Source organism: Glycine soja, chromosome 10, assembly GCF_004193775.1.
Source record: "Glycine soja cultivar W05 chromosome 10, ASM419377v2, whole genome shotgun sequence".
In the NCBI taxonomy this organism is placed as follows: domain Eukaryota; kingdom Viridiplantae; phylum Streptophyta; class Magnoliopsida; order Fabales; family Fabaceae; genus Glycine; species Glycine soja.
In genome coordinates, this window is record NC_041011.1 from 962,137 (window position 1) to 985,014 (window position 22,878).

The 22,878-nt window shown below is 29.9% G+C and overlaps 3 protein-coding genes, 1 long non-coding RNA gene and 1 other non-coding gene across 5 annotated transcripts; 3 read left to right on the top strand and 2 right to left on the bottom strand.

Annotated features, from left to right (window-relative positions):
• Nucleotides 1-4,661: 4,661 nt before the first annotated feature.
• On the top strand, nucleotides 4,662-5,464 carry LOC114370152 (protein NIM1-INTERACTING 1-like). Its single transcript, XM_028327437.1, has one exon. It carries the CDS (start codon nucleotides 4,805-4,807, stop codon nucleotides 5,174-5,176), a length of 372 nt encoding a protein of 123 aa, XP_028183238.1. The 5' UTR covers nucleotides 4,662-4,804; the 3' UTR covers nucleotides 5,177-5,464.
• A 5,589-nt stretch (nucleotides 5,465-11,053) lies between these two features.
• LOC114370805 lies at nucleotides 11,054-11,938 on the top strand. Its single transcript, XR_003657929.1, has 2 exons — nucleotides 11,054-11,330; nucleotides 11,418-11,938. It is a non-coding gene; the product is annotated as an uncharacterized LOC114370805 (long non-coding RNA).
• Nucleotides 11,939-13,385: 1,447 nt separating this feature from the next.
• On the bottom strand, nucleotides 13,386-13,458 carry TRNAF-GAA. Its single transcript has one exon. It is a non-coding gene; the product is annotated as a tRNA-Phe (tRNA).
• A 1,824-nt stretch (nucleotides 13,459-15,282) lies between these two features.
• LOC114369128 (ADP-ribosylation factor-like) lies at nucleotides 15,283-17,894 on the top strand. Its single transcript, XM_028326309.1, has 7 exons — nucleotides 15,283-15,458; nucleotides 15,887-16,040; nucleotides 16,197-16,267; nucleotides 17,012-17,131; nucleotides 17,237-17,355; nucleotides 17,465-17,546; nucleotides 17,651-17,894. Exons 2-7 carry the CDS (start codon nucleotides 15,893-15,895, stop codon nucleotides 17,654-17,656), a joined length of 546 nt encoding a protein of 181 aa, XP_028182110.1. The 5' UTR covers nucleotides 15,283-15,458; nucleotides 15,887-15,892; the 3' UTR covers nucleotides 17,657-17,894.
• A 1,145-nt stretch (nucleotides 17,895-19,039) lies between these two features.
• On the bottom strand, nucleotides 19,040-19,879 carry LOC114370083 (putative pentatricopeptide repeat-containing protein At1g02420). The gene has a single exon (XM_028327367.1). The coding sequence runs from the start codon at nucleotides 19,877-19,879 to the stop codon at nucleotides 19,040-19,042; it is 840 nt and encodes a 279-aa protein (XP_028183168.1).
• Nucleotides 19,880-22,878: the final 2,999 nt, after the last annotated feature.

The following is a 22,878-nucleotide window of genomic DNA, read 5'->3' on the forward strand; positions in this document are numbered from 1 at the left end:
TATAAAAATAAATATTCATTATGGGTGAACGAAACATAGAATAACATGAATTAACAATATTATAATAGGACGAGGAGTATTTTACTATAAGAAAAAAGAATTAATTATTTATGTAACAATCCTAAAAGGAATAACAATTATCTAACATATTTTTTTCACTCTTCTTTTCCAACCAAATAAAAAAGGTAAACATTTTGCTTTTATCCTCTACTGGTATTTTAGTATTTTTCAACCAAATTCTATCGTTAAAGAATAACAACTACCAAAATTACTGTTCAAGATAGTTATTCTAATTTATAAAGAGAAAGAGACTTAAATAATAAAATGTTTATTTTCATTTTTTATTTTCTTATATTTATTTTTTAAATCCAAACAAAACAAAATTGGATCGGGAGGGCACGAACCAATCACACTGGTTAAAGACTTAAGGTTTATTGAGGTACATAGCTTAATAAAGTATTTATTATATATATGTTTGATTTTATCGCAATTTTAAACCGTTGATTTTTTTAATAGTGCACTTTATTATTATCTAAAAGATTCGTACCGGGATTTTCTTTTTGTGATACATCAGAAAACTAAAACAGCAACTCCTAAGATGCATAACTCCCATTACATCACAAAGAGTAAGAGAAATTAAAGGAGGATAATTGGTTCAAACAAGAGACACATTAGTAAGCCAATCTAAACAGAAGTTAGCTTCACAAAAAATATGGCTAAAACAAATTCCCACTCAAGAAATAATAGATCATGAATCATCTTATTAGAGGAAAATAAAGATGAAAATAATCACTGGATTTTAGATTAGAGTACTAGAGATTTAAAATGGATGGATGTAGGCATGTAGCTAGCGTACGATTGAATGTGCGTTATCTATTCTTATGATGAGGGTATTTCTTTCCTTTTCTCTTGCAATTAGATGAGTGTAGTATTCATTTTTGTGATTCGTTTGTCAATAGTTACATAATAAATTCCAGGGTTGTATGTATGTATCTCTTAATTATGATAGTGTAGATCTTTCCTTAAAATGATATGCTTATTTGTTTTGGAGCGCAAGGCCATGAAAAAAAAATAAGTGGAACAGTGTGAACCATAATTCAAACGTAACACCAAAACTCCAAAAGTGAAATTATTTTGCCCCTTTTATCTACGGCGGAAAAGTTTTCGGCTTCTCGCTATGAATGAGCTTTCATGGTACTAATTTATTCCTTGCACTTATTTTTCATGAACGAACAGTTAATGGTAATAGCCAATAGGTGACTTCTAAAAAAATAACAGTGTCATTTACTTTAAAGATTAATTTCTCTTTACAACGTTGCACCTAGAAATTGAAGGATTATTTTGCTATCCAAGTGTATTTCTAGATGTTTCCCACAAAACATTTATTTAATTACTCCACCTGCCAAATACTATTATATAAAAGTATCGCATAATCTCCGCCTCTTTTTCCATTATAATTATCATCTATATTTTTTACATAATTACCAACATCAATAAAAATTAATAATTAATAAATAAATGAGAGAGCAACAATTTTATATGATTAACCTTATTATTATTTGACAGGTGGAGCAGTTAAATAAATGATGCAACACAATGATAGTTATTAAAAGTATAAATAAATAAGAGTAAGCAATACTATATAAAAAAATTAAAATAATAATTATTTTTTGAATAATTTTTTTTATTCTTGCACGATAATTATTTTGAAACAAAAGGAACACATTTTAAATAAAATCTGACTTTAACATCCCAGTGTCATTTACTTAAACAAAATCTCTCTTCGTCACACACTCACACTTTCAATTCTATCCTCTCATATTCTTTAATTAACCAAATAAAGCAAACAAAGTGTCTGCAAATAATATTCAAACAAAGGAAATCTGGCAAATATCAAAGTGATACTTTCAACATTTAGAAGAATTCAAAGTTGACACTAGCAATAATATTAAAATCTGTATACTTTTATTTGAAATACATATTATTTAATATATTCAATATGTTTATTTTTGCTGAATTTATCATTAAATAAATTCAATATGTTATACAGTCATTAAGTCAAAATGAATATGAGTTTGGAGTTTTGATCTTGGGTGTGTATGAAAATATAACAATTTTTTTTCAGAGTATTTAATACAAATACACATCAAAAAATTAACTTAAGATTTCTAATTAAATTGAAATAATTTTACACAAATTGATCTATACACTCAATGGATTGAATTCTAAAAATTTATGTCCTGTGAATTCTAAAAATGTATGTCCTGTTTGGTAGCATGGAAACAAGATGGAGAAAATGGTAATAAATTGAGCGAAAACAATATTGGTTGTTTGATTGAATGAAAATAAAATAAGATAGATCTAGTATATTTTTTCTTATTTCATTCATTTATTTATTCTTATTTATTTTTAATCAAACACTTTTAATTTTAATTTCATTTTTCATCCATCTTCCTATTCACTTGTTTTATTTCTATCCAATCTATTTTTTTTTCTTCTCGGTTAAAATGTAAGTTTGGCCTCATTATTATGCTCAAGCTACAATTTTAATCTCAAAATTTTGGTATATTTTATTTCTTTTATTTTGATCTAAATGAATTTTAATCCTAATATATTTATTTTAAGTACTACTAAGAAATATTTTAATTAACTAACATGTAAAAAAACTATAGAAAAATAAAATGAAAATAAAAAAAAATTGAAAAATAGAAAATTAAGGGTGTATTTGATTTGCATTTTCATTTTCTGTTTTCATTTTTTGAAAACTGTTTTCATTTTCAAAAGATTGTAATTCTGAAAACATGTTTGGTTTGATTTCTTGTTTTCTGTTTTAATGAAATAAAAATACTGAAAATTTATGATATATTGATTTCTTATCTTTTATATTTTTATATTTGTTTAAAATTACATTCATTGCCACCGCAATTTCATTTTACCCAAAATCAGATTTCTGTTCTAAACTAAAAACACTGAAAATGAGAATTTATTATTTTTATTTTCACTGAAAATGTTTTCAGAAATCCAACCAAACACATTTTCATCACCATTTTTTGTTTTCAGTGAAAATGAAAACAGAAAACAACCAAACCAAACCAAATACATCTTAAATATCTCTATTTTATAATAGAAGAATTTAAATTACAAATCAACAAAACATATAGACTAAAATTGTATTTTAGCTTTTCTTCTTATGGTAAATACTAACTAGTGCCATTAAGCAACTAAAAAATGAAAAAAATTATCGAAATGCACAAAATTGTATTTTCCATAACTTTTTTTTATATTCTTCTATAATCTCTACCGTAAATACTTTTTTCTTTTAATCATGATGTTCTTATATACAAGACTCAATAACCTAATTTATCAAGATTAAGAAAAGTGATTAATTTAGTTGATAACAATAAGTTTATCTTAAATTTCTAATTCTTTCCAAAATTATCGTTGTAATTAATATTTCTCTCTCTTCTAATTGTTTGTTAATATAGGTTATCTTCTTTAAATTAAGGGTATTTTGGTCTTGGGTTCAAAGACCACAAGTGTCCTTCAACCTACTAGGTCAAAGACTAATCTCACTTGTGGGATGTGACTGTCGTTGACCAAAAGAATTTTTGCCTGAGTGTAGATCCTTTGCAATAGAGTAGATAAGAGAGCACTATTTGAAGTAGTAAAGACTCTATTGACCCATCTAAGTCTTAAATCATGCACCTAACCACACCAAATTCATTCTCTATAGTATCCATAAATCAGTAATAATAAACTTTTATATAAAGTAAATATAGTGTGGTTAGGTGCATAATTTAAACTAAGATTGACCAATAAAGATTGTATTATTCTAACAAACTGTATAGAATTTGTATTTATTTTGCACATGATAAAAATTAAACACAATTTTTTTTTTCTTTTACTCATCGACGTCAAAGTAATCTACTACATGTTTAATCCTTCTTCTATTTCAAAATATAAGTTATTTTAGAGAAAATAATTTGTTTCAAAATATAAGTATTTTACAATATAAATACTACAATCTTTTTTTTTTCAAAATTACCCTAAATTAAATTTGATGCATCAATACAACGGTCCTTTTAATTCTCATCAACTTTTTTTTAACTCAGTAGTATTTACTTATGTATTTGTATCATTGATTAATTTAAAAAATTAGTTACTTTTCCACAAAGAACATTCAATACAATGGAGTTAGATGAAATAAAAAGGTGTTAGTCCATCAATTTTATATATGAATTTGTCATTATCAATGAAAATTCTGTGCAGTGAAAGTAATGAGTAGAAACAGTATTTAATTAGAGATAAAATAATATATTAAAAAATTATTAATATTTTTTATGAAATTCAATAAATAAATTATTTTTTTAACACCTATATAATATTTTAAAACGATTTATTTTTGTGAAGTGTGAGAATAAATGTCAAATGAATACTGTAGTTAAAATATAAAAAAGTCAAGGGTCTAGTATTGAAGTGGTCGAAGTCACGAGGAATCAATCACAAGGCGTGCCTTACGTTACGTATGTGGTGAAAGCGCAAAGCAATGACGTCAGAAGCGTAACGTCATCAGCAATTCCATTCCAGATTTGATTATTGAAACAACGCATTAGGCATCGGTGTCCGCTTATATAAAAAGCACACGTCATAGAAATGTTGAACACGGCATTCTCTTCCTGAAAACACCCACTAACAAGAAAGTCACACCGTACCAACTCAACCATAAATGATAAACCTCTCTCTCTTCTCTTGTTAATCAATTAGAATCAGATTCTTTCTTCTTTCTCTCTCCGTTTTAGTTGCTATGGAAAATACTAAGAAGCGAGAGGTGAGGGAGGGTGAAGATGATGAAGATGAAATGAAGATGGAGAAGTTTTACGCGCTGTTAAGGAGCTTCCGAGACGCGCGTGATCGGCGGCGAAGGGAGTTGGAAAAAGAAAAACACGAGAGCCGCCACAGCTGGAAGAAGATGAAGACCACCGCCGCAACAACCAAGGACAATAAATCACAAGTTTCTTTTGAATTTCAGGACTTCACCACCGAGATTCATTTCAGAAAGCCACCTTTGACTTTTGCAAATCCAGTTGCATCATGTGACACTAGTATCAAAGACGACAACAAAGGTAAGAAGAAGGAACAACAGGATCTTGCTCTCGACCTCAAACTCGCTCTCTAGTACCAATCATGGACCTTCAATTGTGTATATATTGCAATGATGCAATTCGCAAATATCTACAATTTGTCATCTATCAAGTTCTTTATGTATTCCCGTCACAAAAAAAAGTTATTTATATGTTGACGCATGACTTGACCGGGGAAGTGGTTTCCGACGAATAACGTACATAAGTACTTTTATAGCAGTTCGATTAATGGTGTCCGGTTAAAGAAAACGTGTCTGAAGGTGTTTTTTTTTTAATGTTTGAAATGTATTTTTTTTAGATAAATAATCATTTTCGTGTCTGAATGTGTAAAGCGTTGATAAATTCATTTTTAAAATTTAGATTTTAATCTTGGAGAGTGAAAAAAAATGCAACAAATTTATTCATTCCATTATTATTAATGAAAGAATTTATGTGGTATATTTAAGGACAAACTTGTCAGTCTCATGCATATTCAGAGATAAAGATGACTATTATTTAAAATATAATTTAATCTTTATCTTTCTTCCTTATTTAATTGTTGCAAATATAACATGACTGTAAACACTTAAAAAATAAGAAAACAAACATAAATTAGAACAAACATAATAATAATTATAATATGTCTTTTGTTCTAAATTTTTTAATGTGATAATACCATACCCAAAATATGAAATTCAAATAAATATACATTGTCATTAAGTTAATCATTTCAAAAAAAATGATATTCAACTTGATTTTGTAACTATTTAATGTTGTCACAATAAAATTTTTAGAACAATAAATAAATTAAACTTATTAATCAATATTATTTTTATTATTATATTTGTTCTAATTCATACTTCTTTTTCTTTTTTAAACGTGTTTATTATAATGTTATGTATAATGTTATACTTACAATAATTAAAGAAGGGAGCAAGATAACGATTAAATTATATTTTTAGTAATTAATCATTTTTATCTTTGAATATGTAAGACGTTAATAAATTTGTTTCGGGATGTGTCACTTAAGCTCTTCTATTAACACTAACATACAAAAGTTAATCGATGAATGAATTTGTTACACTTTTTTTACTCTCAGGATTAAAATTTAAATTTTCATATTTCTAAGAACAAATTTTTCAATACTTTTCACATTTATTAACAAAAATAATTGTTTTTTTATAATTAATAGGCCTTCTCGAATTCACGAGCGGTGGAGATAATGAGATTTTGACCAATTTAATTCATTTCTAAAACTATTATTGATTAAAAAAGATTAAATTACATCATAATTGAAATTTCATAAAATTATTATATAATTTTTTTAACTGTAACCTCTTTATAGGAGAGCTCTTTTGTAGGGAAGCTCGGTATAATATTTTTAAAATAATTGAGAATAGTTAATGTAATGTACTACTATAGGGTGTCGGTATATTTTTTAAAAATTAAGGAAGTTAATGTAAAGAGAAATAAAAGCATAAAGAATTTGTTTAATTTTATAGGAGTAATTAGTATAATTTACCTATTAAAAAATGAGAAAAAAGAGAAACTATTTATTAATGATTTTTTGTCCTATGACATATTAAAACATTAATTTGTGTTTTTGAAAAATTATTAATGTGGATTGTTGCTAATATTCAATTATTTTTACAGTAGTAGAAAAATTGTTTCTTTATATATCTTTGGAAGACAAACTAAAGACATGACTACCACATCAAAGAAGCAAAGGACTAAGATTAAAGTTTAAGAGACAAGAATTCATACAAAGAAATTAGTGAAGACATCCTTCCAACCATCTTTTGTTATACATCAGTCAAGCTTCCTAAAAACAATAATATTATTACGACTTCATTGCCAAGAAAAATGAACACCAATAGTATGGATATCATTAAAACTATAAACATTCATCATATTGCTAAGTGAGCAGCTTTATCATTAAAAAAGGAACCACTTTTTTTTTTTTCTTTTTATCATTAGACATAGGAATATCATCGAAATCACCCATCATCATGTAGGGGCATGGCGATGGTTGCTCTAAGATTTATAATATGATCCTAGCTAGAGATTATACCAAACTAATGGATAGAGTAACATAAACACTAGTACAACCCCCAAGTGCAAGGACCTAGGTGGAGATTCAAAGTGATTACTTGGTGGAAGGAATCAACAATAATCTCACCTTATTCACATATATCTCTTAAAACTTACTCAACTAAGAAGATTGAGTGAAATAAATAACTTGATAAAAGCTTTAAAACTTTTTTTCATTGCACAAAATTTAGGAAGAGGAGATAATATCCCAACCTAAGACAAGAAAAACTTTCGGGTTTAAAAAATACTTATAAAGATACTCACCCCAAGATGAGGAAATGTTCAAACCCACCCTGTCAAATACAAGTGTGTTTTGCTCTACTCAATTAACCCTTAGAGTTTCTTTATGTTTTTTTTTTAGTTTTATCTATCTCCCCAATTAAATTATTACAAAATCACTTTTGTTCCTTTCCTTTTCATAACCAAATATGCATATATTATTTTCTTATATAATAAATTATATAAAATGATTATTACATAAAAATCATATAAAAAATATTATTAATTTTTTTATTCTAACTCTTATCGGTAATAATAATAATAATAATTTCCATTTTCATTCTTTTTCTTATCCATAAATATAAAGTAGAATATTTTTGGTGCAAATCATGGTATTCTTTGAAACTTAAGACTAACTTTTTGATATATTAAAATCTATTTAAGAAGTTGATGTATCTAAACGGATGTTCTTTCATATGCAAGAATAAAAAATTAAATTGATGATCACGTATTTAAGTAATAAAATTATTTATTAATCATATTTTTTTAATATCTATTAGTTATGTTACCCCATATTGATAATATAAAGTAGAATAGGAAGAAATACGGTTGAAACTTGTGAAAGATTAAAAAAGAAAAAAAGAATCTTTTTGTATAGTGGACCGACCACTTTGGTAGGCAGGGAGAAGAGAATTTTATTTTTAATAACATTATATATCTTTAGTAATCTTTTTTATATCTTATTTTAAGTATCAAACAAAAATAGTTATATTTGATATATTAAAAATATAAAAATGTTTACTATTTTTTATTTTAACTAAGTTAATTGATAAAAAAATCTAAGAAATTTTAGAATTTATTCCCAGCCGCATCTAACACTTGATATTTAACAATGACATGCAGGTCATTGGTCCAGAAGAAACGTTTAAATTCTCCATGTCACTACTAGGAAGCATTGGTGCTACCAATTTTTATTGGAAAAAATTAAGAGATTTTTTTTATAAATAATTATCAAAATTTATTTTATATTATGCAAAATTAATGGATGACTAAATTTCTTAAGAAATTCTTGAAGGACTAAAAATTGAAATAAAAAGTTGAGGGAATAAAAATTTAATTAACTTTTTAATTTTTTAATAATACAACTTTTTAAAAATAAAAAATGATATTTTTATGATTATGTTTTAAAAAGTAATATAATAAATAAACCATGTTTTTGACCAGAAAAAAAATGTTTTTATACATTTTTTCTAGGAACAGTTTTTCTTTTATTTTAACAATCCTGACGGCTCATGTCTAACGAGTCAGCGTATAGTATTCCCCACTACATTTCTACCCCTAAGAATAAGGAATTTAGATATGGGATCAATAATTTTTTTAATAACTTTATGACTCATTCAATAATATCACAAGAAAAATTCATATCTAAAAGAATCAAAGACCAATGTATTTGGTAAAAAACAGTCTGCTGGTTTTAGGAAGTATTTTTATTTTTATTTTTAGCTTTAAATTTAAACAGAAAAAGTGAAAATAGAAAAAACAAAATTTATCATCCATAATAATTCCACCAAACTCGAAAAATATTTTATCGAGTGACAATACTCTTAATTTAGAAAGGAAAAGATTAAAAATAATAAATCATCATTTTTTCCTGTCTTACATGTAAACTTTAAAAATTAAAAATAAGATATTACTTTTGTAAATAAAACTGAAAATAAAAAAAAACAAAACCAAACAATCTCTAACTTTATTTATTCCTTCTAAAGTTGTAATACACAATATTCTGTGACGTCATATTACATAAAAACATAATTAATTTGTGCATATAATAATTATATCGCTTTTCCAGTTCTAATTCTAAACTGTTGAGAAAAAGGGAAAAGGGTTAGAAAGTATTCCTCTGTCCGCTTGCTTTGTGATTTTGTTTTATTTTTTATTATTTTTAACAAAACTCAAGTACAGTACTTAAATTTAATAATTTTGAATCATATATGATAGATATTTTTATTTAGGATGAGATAAATTTTAGATATTTTTGTTTATGATGAAGAAGATACTGAGACATTATTACAGAAAATATAAACTTATAAATTCTTTGAATAATCTTAAATATATATGGGTTTCGAAAATCAAAACATTAAACTTAGGGATTCTAATAATCTTTGAGTTTTATATGATATGTTTTATTTGAATGTGTTTAGGTTTATTTAAATATTTTATTTATTGAGAAAGTCATAAATTATGATTATTTTAATTTGACTTTTATTAGAGTATATATATATTATTTTAAATTTATTACAAATATCTTGATTGATTTGTCGAACTATTACGTTAATTAAAAACAACATTATTTACATATTTTTTAAGATTGTTTTCTTCATTTGGATTATCATCCCATTAAAAGTATCCTTCTCACGTGAAAAAAATTATGAAAAAACTTAAAAATTTAAAGAGGGTCTTTGGTTTGATTGTATTTGATTGGATTTGTGAAAACATTTTCACTGAAAATGAAAACAAGAAACAATTAGAAAATGAAAACAATAAAATTTTATTTTTAGTTGAAAACAGAAATCTTATTTTGGGTAAAATGAAAATGTCATGGCAAAGAATGTAATTTTAAGCAAATCTAAAAATACAAAAAAGACAAAAAGTCAATATATCATAAATTTTCAGTGTTTTTATTTCTTAAAAACAGAAAACAAGATGTCAAACCAAACATGTTTTTAGAATTCTAATCTTTTGAAAATTAAAATAATTTTTAGAAAATGAAAATAGAAAATGAAAATGCAAACCAAATAGTATTTGATTTGTATTTTCATTTTTATTTCCTGTTTTCATTTTCAAAATATTAGAATTTTAAAAACATGTTTGGTTTGATTTTTTATTTTATGCTTTCAAGAAATACTGAAAATGCGTTTTAAAAAAGAAATGTATTTTTAGATTTGCTTAAAATTGCATTCCTTGTTACCGTGTTTTCATTTTATCCGAGGTTTCCTGAAAATGTTTTCAAAAATTCAACCAAACGCATATTCATCACCATTTTCTATTTTCAGTGGAAATGAAAACATAAAACAACCAAACCAAACACCTCCTAATTATTTTTAGATATATTTTTAGTTTTGTTAATACCAAGAATGAATGTGGAATATGATTAATTACATTATACTTTTAGTGTTGATTATTTTTAGATGCACATATTTAATAATAATATTTTTAATTATGTAAAAACTTATTTATTTGATTTTGATATTTTCAAATTAATATAATTTTAAAATTTTATATTCTTTACTATGAGTTATTATTTTAATAAAAAATATTACAACTCACAATATAATTTTTTTTACACATTTCCATTCCATTTCCACTCATAAGGTGACAATATTCCATTTGCATTCCATTTCCACCGCTCATGAAGTGACAATATTTCTACTTTGTCTATTTACGTTTCAGACTATCAGACTCTCCATAACAGGAAATTACCAAGCCTATGCAATGAACATTCTGATGGTGGCTGGAGCATTTTTTGAATTGATGCCAAAATCATATAGCTATTAAATGGTAGTTTATGTCTTTATATAGATGATTGAGAATTAAATGATACCCACATAAATGATTGAAAAATACTATACCAATCATAATTATGTACACAAACTAGTTTAAAATGCGAGTCTTGCATTGCTTAGTGGCATCAGTTGTTGAAGACTTGAAAATGTGAGTCACGTTTACTTTTCCAAAGAGGCACTCATGTCAAGCCGTGGAAAATCATCTATTTCTTTTTTTCAATCACACAAATACAAAAATTAATGAATAATACTAAGTTGATCTCTTAAATTAGAAATATCAGTTAGCTTGTGGTTAATATTACAAAAAGTATCATTTTAATGTTTAAAAGTTAAAAAGGTAAAAATGTAATTTTCATTTAATTTCTCTGATTTTAAAAACATGTGATTTTGATCTTTCCATTAAGATGCTTCCGGTGACCGGCAGGTTATAAACGTTGACCACCCTAATAATATTGGTTTCCGTCAGCAACCACTGCAACCCAGAACAAAGAAAAAGTAAACAAAGCAAGAAAAAGGCGTTGCAGATCGGAGTTTCAACTGCCAGAATCGAAGCCGTGGTTGGTGGTGGAGCAGATCTGAGTTTCCGATAGAAGCTGTGGTCGGTGTTGGTGCAGATCTGAGTTTCCACTCTCAATCCTTTCGTGCCGGTGGCGGTGCAGATCTGAGGGTCGCTTATGGAGGATTTGGAAGCGCCGCGAGTCTTCTCCACCGCCGACAGAACGAGATGGCAAATCGTAATGCATGTCTAACATGTTTCATTTCTGTGCGATTTGGTTGCTTTTTCCTTTCTTTTTGAATGTGCACTTGGCCAATCCTAATGCATACTATTGGCGAAAGAAACTATTTGCTTTTAATTTATTTATCTTAATGAATGGGCGTTGCTGAATGCATCTAAAGCCTGAAATATCAAATTTCAACTTCAATGAATTTATGTTCTTATCTTTCTATGTGTGCTTTAGCATATTGTTGTTAGACTGTTAGAGTCTTTATGATCTGGTTCTTCGTTTTTCGTTTGTTTAGTATGAGAAAGAGTACTTTTTTTTTTTGTTTTGAATTTTTGCGTGGTTTGGATCTTTGAGGAAAAGAACGATAGAGGAGGTGTTAGTTAATTTGGGGTTACAGAAACGGGTTAAAGAATAAGAGATTTATTTTTGGTTTTTAATAAACAATTAACTTAATAATCCTATTAATCACAACTAATAGTTAATAAACAAAATATAAGTGTCACATCACTGGTTTAATTCGTCAACTTTGTAAATCATCGGTCAATGAAAACAGTTTGACTGAGAAATTAAAATTATTAATTTTTTAAATTAGGAAAACTAAATGTTTGAATTAAATTTTAAGGGAACTAAAATTATGATTTTTTAAACTAAGGATTAAAATTACACTTTAATCATATTAGAATTACTAAACCAAAAACATTCAAGCCTCTCGAACCTTAGTATTAAATAGTGATTACTTTAGTTTCTAAACTTTTAAAAATAATAGAAATTTAAATAAAACATAACATTTGTATAATTTTTCAAGATTAATTTAGAATATTACTTTTGAATCAACGTGCCTGTATAAATAGCTAGAAGTTCAAATTTAATGGTTGTTGCAAGGGTTGGTGTCAATTCAGTAGTTTAAATATATAGAATCGGGTTTAGTTTAATCAGCATAGTTCCTTTATATATTTGGACTCCTATAATAGATTTGACATATTTGTTTCAATGGTACAACAATGTAATTTAGGATTGAATTCAGCGTTGAGAGCAACCATTATGGATTCACACAAAGAAAAGGAAGTAATACAGTCATGAATAATGAAGGAAGAAAAATAAGTGAGGTCTATAAAAACACAGTACTCATGCAAAGGTGTATAAATTACAAAAAATAAGGTAAGTAAATAATTACAAAATCAATTAAAGAACACCTGATACAGATTTCTAAGATAATTGTATATCTCTACATGATTCATCATCCTTATAATTAATTATACTCATTTCAATACTTCCCCTTTGGTGTGTGAACCGAATTAGCAAAATACTCAACTTACCAAACGTCTTGAGAAACCAATCTCAACCAAGAGCCTAAATAAAAATGTTTGTCAGCTGATTTTCTGAAGAGATTGCCCGATACATAAGCTCATGAGATCGGACATATTGTAGAATGAAATGGACATTTGATCTCAATGTACATAGCATATTCATGAAAAACTAGAATTCGGGTATGACAAGGTACTCGCAATTTTTGTAGGAGGCCAATTTACCAACTTGGCTTACGTTCACCATATTTTATACTTGGCTAAGAGGGTATTTTTCATGGCTTATATCATGTCTACACTTTATATGCAATTCTCAGGCTTTCACGAGGGTCAACAAAAATAAAATGAAAAATAACTAACAAATGCGGTGAGCGTGGATCGAACACGCGACCTTCAGATCTTCAGTCTGACGCTCTCCCAACTGAGCTATCCCCGCAATTTATTAATGATACATAATTTTTTTAAATATACAAAATTATTGCACACAGTTTTTAGTGACACACATTTAAAGTTTGGGTACCAAACATGTCTCATCCAAATCCACATACATTTGTTTTCAACAACCCACATAAGAAATGTAAGAAATATGCATTTCCTTTATGCACTTCACCACCTACTTCATGCAATTATCTTTTTCATTATGTGAATAAAATTATCTTTAATGAGTCTCAACACTCCCTTCCCCAAATATTGTTTTAGAATGGGTATTCCATAATACACCTGCAATCCATAATGGATATTTCAGAACACATTTTGAAATGGACATTTTGAAACCCCTATTTTGAAAGAAGAAAATCTAAAACACTTTTTTAGAATGAGTATTCTAGAATACGTTTTGAGATTTACAAATCTATTATGGAATACTCATTCTGTAATACACTTGTAAAATTGGAATGTGTTACGGAATACCTATTTCAAAAGCCATAAAATCAAAAGTTCTTAATTACGGAATAAGTGTTTTGTAGTATATTTATGGATTTACAAGTGTATCAAATGGTATTCCATAATAGACTTGAACATCCCAAAATGAGTTTTGGAACACCCAGAACTAAACACCCACACCACGGTAGACCAAAACCATATTACCTTCGCTGGTGACCAAGGGAAGCAGTGACGTGGCGTGTGGGAGAAGGAAGCAATAGTGTGGTGTCACGTGGGAGAGGGATGTAAGAATGCCATTGGAAGGAGGTTGCCAAAACAGGGTCTCGTGGGAGGTGCAAGGGCTTCTAAAGGGCAAGGGAGGCGTTACGGATTTATGGTTGATACATTTAGGAGAAGAGAGTGTTGAAACTCATTAAGGATAATTTAGTCCACACAAGTAAAAGTGGAAAGTGCAGAAAGTAAATGTCCAAGAAATAACTGAAACCAGACATATGGACTGTATATGACCCAATTCAATTCCCAAGCCCGTTTATCATGTAGGGGAAGCCTCATTATTTATGACCTATCATTATGTTTTTCAACGGTTAAATACACCTCCCTTAATTATGTCTTCTCTCTTTATTCCGCTTAAGAGTGTTGTTAAACAATTGGAACAAATATGAGATCCTTTTTTAAAACTAATTATGGATGCTATAAAGATTAATATAACCAGGAATCTTGTCTAATGATTTTAGATCATATGACCTACTTTTTTTTTTCAAAAAAAAAAAATATTAGACCACATGAAACTAAAATGATTTACTTTTGAACTTCCTTTCCTCCAACACTTCAATATATATATATATAATCTTACTTTATAGTTTAAATAAAATGAATTTAATATCCCTTAAAAAAATGTATAGTCACATGAATATAAACACGTCAAACACATCTCCTTAAATTTTAGAATTAAATAATAATGTTATCACTTAATTCACCACAATCCACACCCAAACTATTCATAATTTTGTAAGTCATTTGTAGAGGTTGGTCTTCTTTAGTAAATATAAACAATTACAAACGAGTTATGTACTTTAAAATTTCGCTCAATATATATATATATATATATATATATATATATATATATATATATAAATCAGTTGTTGATATTGCAACTTAAAAAATACTAGTATTTTATCTTAACAAGCTGATTTACATTCAAAAGAATTAAAAAAAGTAACACATTTTTTATTTTTTTCTTTAAAAGAGCGGAATAAAATGTTTAAATTTAAACGAGAGAAATGGAAAATCTGAGGATGTAAGTCATGTAGAAGAAAAAAGAAAAGAAAAGAAGCGAATATCTTAGTTAATAGAAAGTTAACGAGCGTAAAGTGGTAAACCGAAATTATAAGTAGAGGGAATAAACGACGTTATGACGGGGAAACACGAATTTTGGATCTTATAAATCCGGCAAGGCCTGCCTGTGAGACCATCTCAATTTCTTTTCTCTTTGTCGCAAAGAGAAGAGATCTGCCTCCTTTTTCCTTCCCAAATCAAATCTATCTCTTCTTCAAGGTATGGATCTCTTCACCATTTCCATGTTTCTTTTTTGTTAGCTTTCCACATTCTTCTGTTTCTTCAGATTTTCTTTCTCTTGCGCTGCTGGATTTAATCCTAGATTAATTTCGCAATTTCTCGTGTATCTTAATTTTGATTTACGATCTGGTTACATCCTTGCTCGATCTGCATCGCGTATCGTGAGATCGCGCGATTTGAATCACCTCCTCGTTTTCTTTATCAGATCGGAACTTAATTTTGTTTGTTCATGCATGCAATACCGTTTGGTTCCCATTCATTTTACATGATTACTGAATTATGTGTCTCTTTGTGTGTTTGCATCATGTTATGGTGCATAATAACATCACCATGCCTTAATTTTTGTTTTCTTTTCGTTTCAATTTGATTTGTTGTGATTGAAATTTGAATTTGTGGAATGATAATAGTTGAAAATGGGGCTGTCGTTCACCAAGTTGTTCAGCCGGCTGTTTGCCAAGAAAGAGATGCGTATACTAATGGTGGGTCTCGATGCTGCGGGTAAGACCACCATTCTGTACAAGCTCAAGCTTGGAGAGATTGTCACCACCATTCCCACCATTGGTAAGTTTCATTTCTTAAATGCCAACTGTTTTCTCTATTCACTCATGCAATGGATAGAAATAGAATATAGACGGCACATTTCTAACTAATTCTAATGGTTGTGTGTCATAATAATAAGGACCTTGAGCAATTCTACTAATGTATCATTTGGTGCAGGGTTTAATGTGGAAACTGTGGAATACAAGAACATCAGCTTCACTGTCTGGGATGTTGGAGGTCAGGACAAGGTATTGTTTTTTCCCTCTCCATCTTCTTGTCTAGCTACTGACTGACATTATAGAACTTATGGTTATGTATGGTTTAGCAAACTGTCCGCAATGCTTTTGTTGATTTGATAACAAGGTAATTGGCTGAAACTTTGCTTGAACTACTATTATGTATATGATATGATATGGTTTTGTTTCCAAATTTGAGTTGTGACCAGTAAATTTTGATGGTGAATCAATGAATGTATTTGATGCCATGACAGATGTTATCCTGTCCCATTAAGATACAGATGGGATTCAAAATACGTTTGTTGTTTGGAGATGCATGTGCTTAATTGTGCAATCTGCATGCAAATTTCAGTGTTTATGGCTATGCAATGCTTGTTATCGATCTCATAAACCAAATGGCAATGGAAACGTAGTCTTTTCGTATGTCTATTACTTGATTTCAAGTCTGTGGTTGTACTCGGTGTGAATAGTGTGAATAATTACTCAATCATGCAAACTAACTTTACAGGGTTTGGGTATGTTATAGCCCTTGTTCAAATTGTCTTACCTTTGACCTCTTGTTATTCATGTATCTCTTTGAATTGTTTTAATTATGCCTCATTTAAAAGCAATATTGCTAAGAAAATGAAAGATAACCCACAAGGGACCAGCTATAACATCTCGTGCCACACATACATCACCACACACTCTACCCCCTGAACAACAGCACAATCATCTTCTCAATATAGTAGTAACCATTGGTGTTTTTTCCTGTAGATCCGTCCTTTGTGGAGACATTACTTCCAAAATACACAAGGACTCATTTTTGTGGTTGATAGCAATGACAGGGACCGAGTTGTTGAAGCTAGAGATGAGTTGCATAGAATGTTGAATGAGGTAATAGTATGGATAATAATTGAGTGAATATGGAAGACAGTTTTTTCAGATTATTTGATTTCTCAGCTTAATTCTGGATGTTATTGGATAATCTTATTTTGGCAGGATGAGTTGAGAGATGCCGTGCTTCTAGTTTTTGCCAACAAGCAAGATCTTCCAAATGCTATGAATGCTGCAGAGATAACTGATAAGCTTGGTCTGCATTCCCTCCGTCAGCGCCACTGGTAAATATTGCTCTCAATATTCTTCTCCTCACCATCCATATCTTCCTTCCTTCCTTCCTTCCTTCCTTCCTTCGTCACTCATTCTCACCTACATGCACTGTACCTCCAGGTATATCCAGAGCACATGTGCAACATCTGGTGAAGGGCTCTATGAAGGACTTGACTGGCTCTCAAACAACATTGCAAACAAGGTTAGTGCTGAATAAGTGAATAAGTGGATGATTTGCAGACTGAGCAATTTAGACTACAGCTTGGCAGTTTAATTCATGCCTTTTATTTTTTGAATGATTTACAGGCATAGAGATTTGTTAGTTAAACGCAAGGAAGTTGAGTTTACTTCGGCCATTATGATCTCCAGTTTCTAATTTTCTTGCCCTACTTAGATTTTCATTACTTGAGCATGTATTTTTCTTGAAAAAGAACAGCGGTTTGTTACTGAAGAACAATTTGAATTTTTTTTCCATGTATAACCAAATAGCATTGTTTACTATTTGATTTGTTAAGTCAATTGAATTATATAAAGCCTCGTATTATGTCTATGATTCTTGCCACAATTTGTATTCGACTGTGTCCCGGCAAATTGAAGGGAAGACATGGTTTTTATTTTGGAACCCATCTCTCTTTCCTTTGAAGGAAAGATATTATACTATGTAAAATCAAATTCTAAAGCATATTAAATTTAAATTATTATTATGGAGCCACTAATTGAGTAAAACATGTGAAAGAACAATTTTACAAAAAAATGAGCTAAAATTTAATTAATTGAATTAATGGGTGGACGTACAAACAGGATTTGGCTTGGTGACTTCTTGATACCCTATTCCAAATATACAAGTGATGCAGCACTAAGAAATTAATACTATCGGAAGTGAGTTGTGAGCTTTTGATCACCCCATCCATCTTCAAGATACCTCAACGCAAGTGTTAAACGATATAAGATCATATTCATTTGTGTTCAATTGGCCAATTGGGGACAAAAACAAAGACTCAAACTGGAGAATCGTAATAGTTTAAACATCCAGGTAGCCTGTAGGTATACCTGAAAGTGTCACGGAAATTTCATGTTGGTACTTGGTATGGAGGGCCAGGGTATTTATCACATAGATTGGTCCACAAAAAAGGATCCAAATCTTCAAATTTCCAGGTTGTAAAGTTGACCATAAAAAGTCATCGAATTCAAACTTTTTGAAAACCTTCCAAAAGGTTTTGAATGGAAAAAGCAATGTCCAAAGGTCAATACTAAGTATCAAAACCTCGTTAGTTCCCGAACATGATTGTATGCTCAAAGAAAGAGTAACAGATTACCAATGGAATGACAGTAACAAGCAAGCTTACCACTTCCAACCAGTTCTATTCTGCAAAATGCTTGACAAATTGTGCGCATTTTACTCAAGCAAACAGCTGATGCTGATTAGTCTCAGTGGAGCCAATAACCTCTCCCATCACTTAGAATGCCTAATCTTTACTATACTGATTCACTTAAATAACTGTTCAACCGTCTTATCTGAGCTATTTTTCTTGAATCTTCGCACACATTTCACAACTCATTCTAAAAGGCATAACTGGTCTCTGGGTCATGTTTCCTACAACTTCTGCCACAGTTCAAGACCCTGGCTCTTCCTTTCATTTTGCCATCATCAGTTCAAACCTTTAGAAAAGAGAGAACCTGGTGTCTCAACTGGGCTCACCGTACTTGCAATGGTCGCCGAAATATGGCCATTTTCTGCGTCAAGCTCTGAAGGGCCTCGTGTCTATTTGCTAGTTCCATGAGAACCTTGATTCTCCTGAACGACACATGACTTGGCTTCTGCCCCTTCTCAACCATCTCCAAGAAACACTTCTCTGCTTCCTCCAACTTACCCATATCACAAAGCAAATCAAACAGCACATCAGAAACCAATGTATACGACCCAAAACCCTTCTCCACCATGTCCCCCCATAACTGCATCGCCATCTCCACCTTCTCATGCCTCTTAAACAACCTCATTAAGAACATACAAAACTGCGTATTCGGAAGACACCCTTCAATCATCATCCTCTGGTACATGTTCCAAGAGCTCTGTAAATCATTGGACCAGCAAAAGACCCTAAAGAACAAATTGTAAGTAGTTGCATTTGGACTCAAACCCTTGCTCGCCATCTCCTCCACCAAACCATGAGCATCACCAAGCCTCTTGGCAATACAAAAGTTCCTGATGTTGTACGCCGCAGCATCAGGGTAACACCCATACTCCTTCAAAACATTCCTAGCCTTATCAGGCTGCCCAATCAACCCCAAGCCACAAATGATACAGGTATACGTGATCACATCCGGCGACAAATCCCGGTCACGCATTTCATCAAGAATGTTGACTATTGATTTTAGGGACTGTTTCAGCTGTTCCGGCGTGGAGATGCTGCTGAGGATGCCCAAGACTTTCTCTACGTCTTGGTTTTGGTTGGAGCTTAAGAGGCGGTGCAGAATTAGGGTTGAGGGAGGAATGCAATTCGACGGGGATTCAACGGAGTAACGCCTCAGCAACATTTAAAATTTGTCAACCAAACAGAATATGAAATTCTTCATCATCTCGAGAAACATGGCATGATGCATTATCTTGTTTTTCTAAATTTGTTCATTTGCATGTTCTGATGGCCATTTTTCTTTGATGGCTGATAAAAGTAATTGGTTTTGTTTCAAGTGTCCCAGATGTTCTATTAACCCTTTACCTTCTTATGGACACTTGATTGACCAGAAAAAAACACACCATTTTTTCTTAAAAATCTGTTCATCATCAAATCAGGGCCTAGCCACATTAGGTTGTCTTCTCTATAGAAATAAAGTTTTTACAAAATAGACCTTGGACTTTAAAGAAGAAGAGGATATTCATACATTGTAATTGTTCACTTTGAAAGGCATGTAGGGTGTTGTTGTTTTACCCTAGAGTCTGTAGCAAGTTAGCAGCCTTAAGTCATTGGCACATCGCTGTGTATATGCTCGATTATCATCGGACGTTTAGATTGAAACTTGAATTGAACCAACAATTAATTTTAACCATATATTCTTGCTTTATGACTCGTAAATTGTTTGCCAGGGACATTGAACGGTAAATTCTTGTTAAATATGTTGATCTGGATTGATTGCTCTATTCCATAGCATGTAAAAAATATTATCAATTATGAAAAAAAAAGAAATTTTTTTCTTTTCTATATATTCCATAGCATAATAAAATACTTTTTTCAGAATTAAGTGTCATTTTTAGTACACTCACGATCGACAATCATCTTATTATCACCTAAGAAAACAAAAATAATTTTTCTCTCAATAAATATTATTTATTAATTTGTTAGTTTTTATTAATACAAATAATTGAATATGCGATTTTTCTTTCTTAATCACGCATAACTGAACCAATTTTATATCTCTAAAACAATAAAGATGGTGGGTATATCCAGGTTGAGTTGTGATTTGTCCAAAATGATAAGTTGATAGCTCCAAACTCTATAGTTATCCACTTAGGCAGGCTGGTGACTTACCCAAACACAAAGTAATAGGATTTATTCATTTGAACTAAGCGAAATCAGACTGCACGAACAATGGTAAGTACCTACAAAAACATTTATGATGTTTAAGTCAATAAGAACTCCATGCAAAAGCTAAAAGTTATAAACGCATATCTATCCTTTTCTTTAGATACCAAAGCGCATATCGATCTTACTGACATTAAATCACAAAAAAATATTATATTAATAACATCACAACGCATAAACAGTGCATGATTACAATGAGTCCTATCAAACAGAGGACAGCCCGCCCCCACATATACACTCTTTAAAGCAAATAGCCTATCCTTGCACCTGACCATCGTATAGATTTATAGACATATAAGCTTTTAAAACTAGCCAACATAGTTCATAAATCTTAATATATACCACTGTGGCCAGAGCATATAATAAGATACGTATAGTAATATATCCCACTGACATTAGTAGTTACTAGTATTTATAAGAATAGTTGTAGGTTGGATTTCTACACTCAAGACCCATGATCTTCATAGAGACATTGCATTTATGTAATTATGTATGCCGTTTTGGATTTGTAAATACTAACTTAGTCTAGGATTTTATTTGACCAAAGTCAACAACACTTCAAGGAAAGAGCTCTGGATCATAATTGGGCCTAGTCCCCTAATACATAACAAGTTAAGAGAGAAAGTAAAAAATATTTGATCATGTGATAAGAAAAAGAAGAAAGAAAAGAAATAAAGAAAAAATGAAATTAAATATAGGAAATATTTTATCATTGTTGTATCACTTGGAATTTTCCTCTTTGTCATTTTATATAATTTGAATCACACATTATGTTTTTCATGAATTATGTGTTCGTTTAAGATTTTAATTTATATGAACTGTGAACTAGCATGACTAAATATCTTCGCAGTGAAAACTGTCATTTTTCGGTTCAAAGTTCAAACCAAACCTGCATCATGCATGCGATTGGATCATCTCACAGAATCTTGATGACTTCAACAATTTTTCCAATTCGATGGCTATTTGGTCTTTTCGTCAACGAGCCATAAAACATATCAACGAATTTTCTCCTTTATATTCTTGCGCTGATCGCTCCCCATTAACGAGAGATAATTACATGAAGTCTAATTCTTCTTCTTTCTCATTGACTAGTCACTTAGCTTTAGTGCACAGATTTTCTCGGAGTATGTTCTTACAAATTAATCACCCAACACATTCTAATCATGAATGAGAAATTCGTGTATGTGTGCAGAAAAGTGGTGGGTAGTGGGCAATTTTGCTTCCCATTCCATGGTCAATACTCAATACCATTCTTGCTTAGTGGGAATAAACCATGGACCCATCTCATGGTTTTCTTTTCCATGGTTCTTACGTATTAAATCAATAGAAATACTAATTCAAGATTAAATTATATTATACAAAACAAAATAAATAGAAAGAAGGAAGAAATAAATAATAAAACGAATGGTGTGATAAAGTGAGATAAAGAAAAAGAATATATATAATATTATATAAATAATCTAACTCATAAATTAAAGTCAGGTTGGAGCACAAAAATCATGCCTTAGTGGTCGGTCTCGTAAAATAAATCATTTAGCGTATGCAAATCGTGGCCTTACATCACGACCCCATCACTCTGATACGAAGCATCCCCAAGAGCATCTTTAATAAGGGTTCATGAGATTGGATTCATCATTGCTTAAGAATTTTTTATACTGAAGATTAAGTTTTAGATTATCTTTAATGGAAGAATCCATTTTGAATATTTGGATAATTTTTTATGGATCTCATGATATTATATATGATATAAGAATTTTTTTTATTTTTTATTATAATGGTAAAATTCAATTTAGACTCTTAAATTTTACTTATACAAAAGAAAAAAAAAATCTTTCTTTTCTCTCAAATGATATTTAAAAAATTCTCAAGAAAGAGTAGTGTTAGATTTAGTGAACAAAAGTTATTAAGTTAAAAAAACTCAACTCAAGAACTCGTATTAAGGATGCTTACATGAGA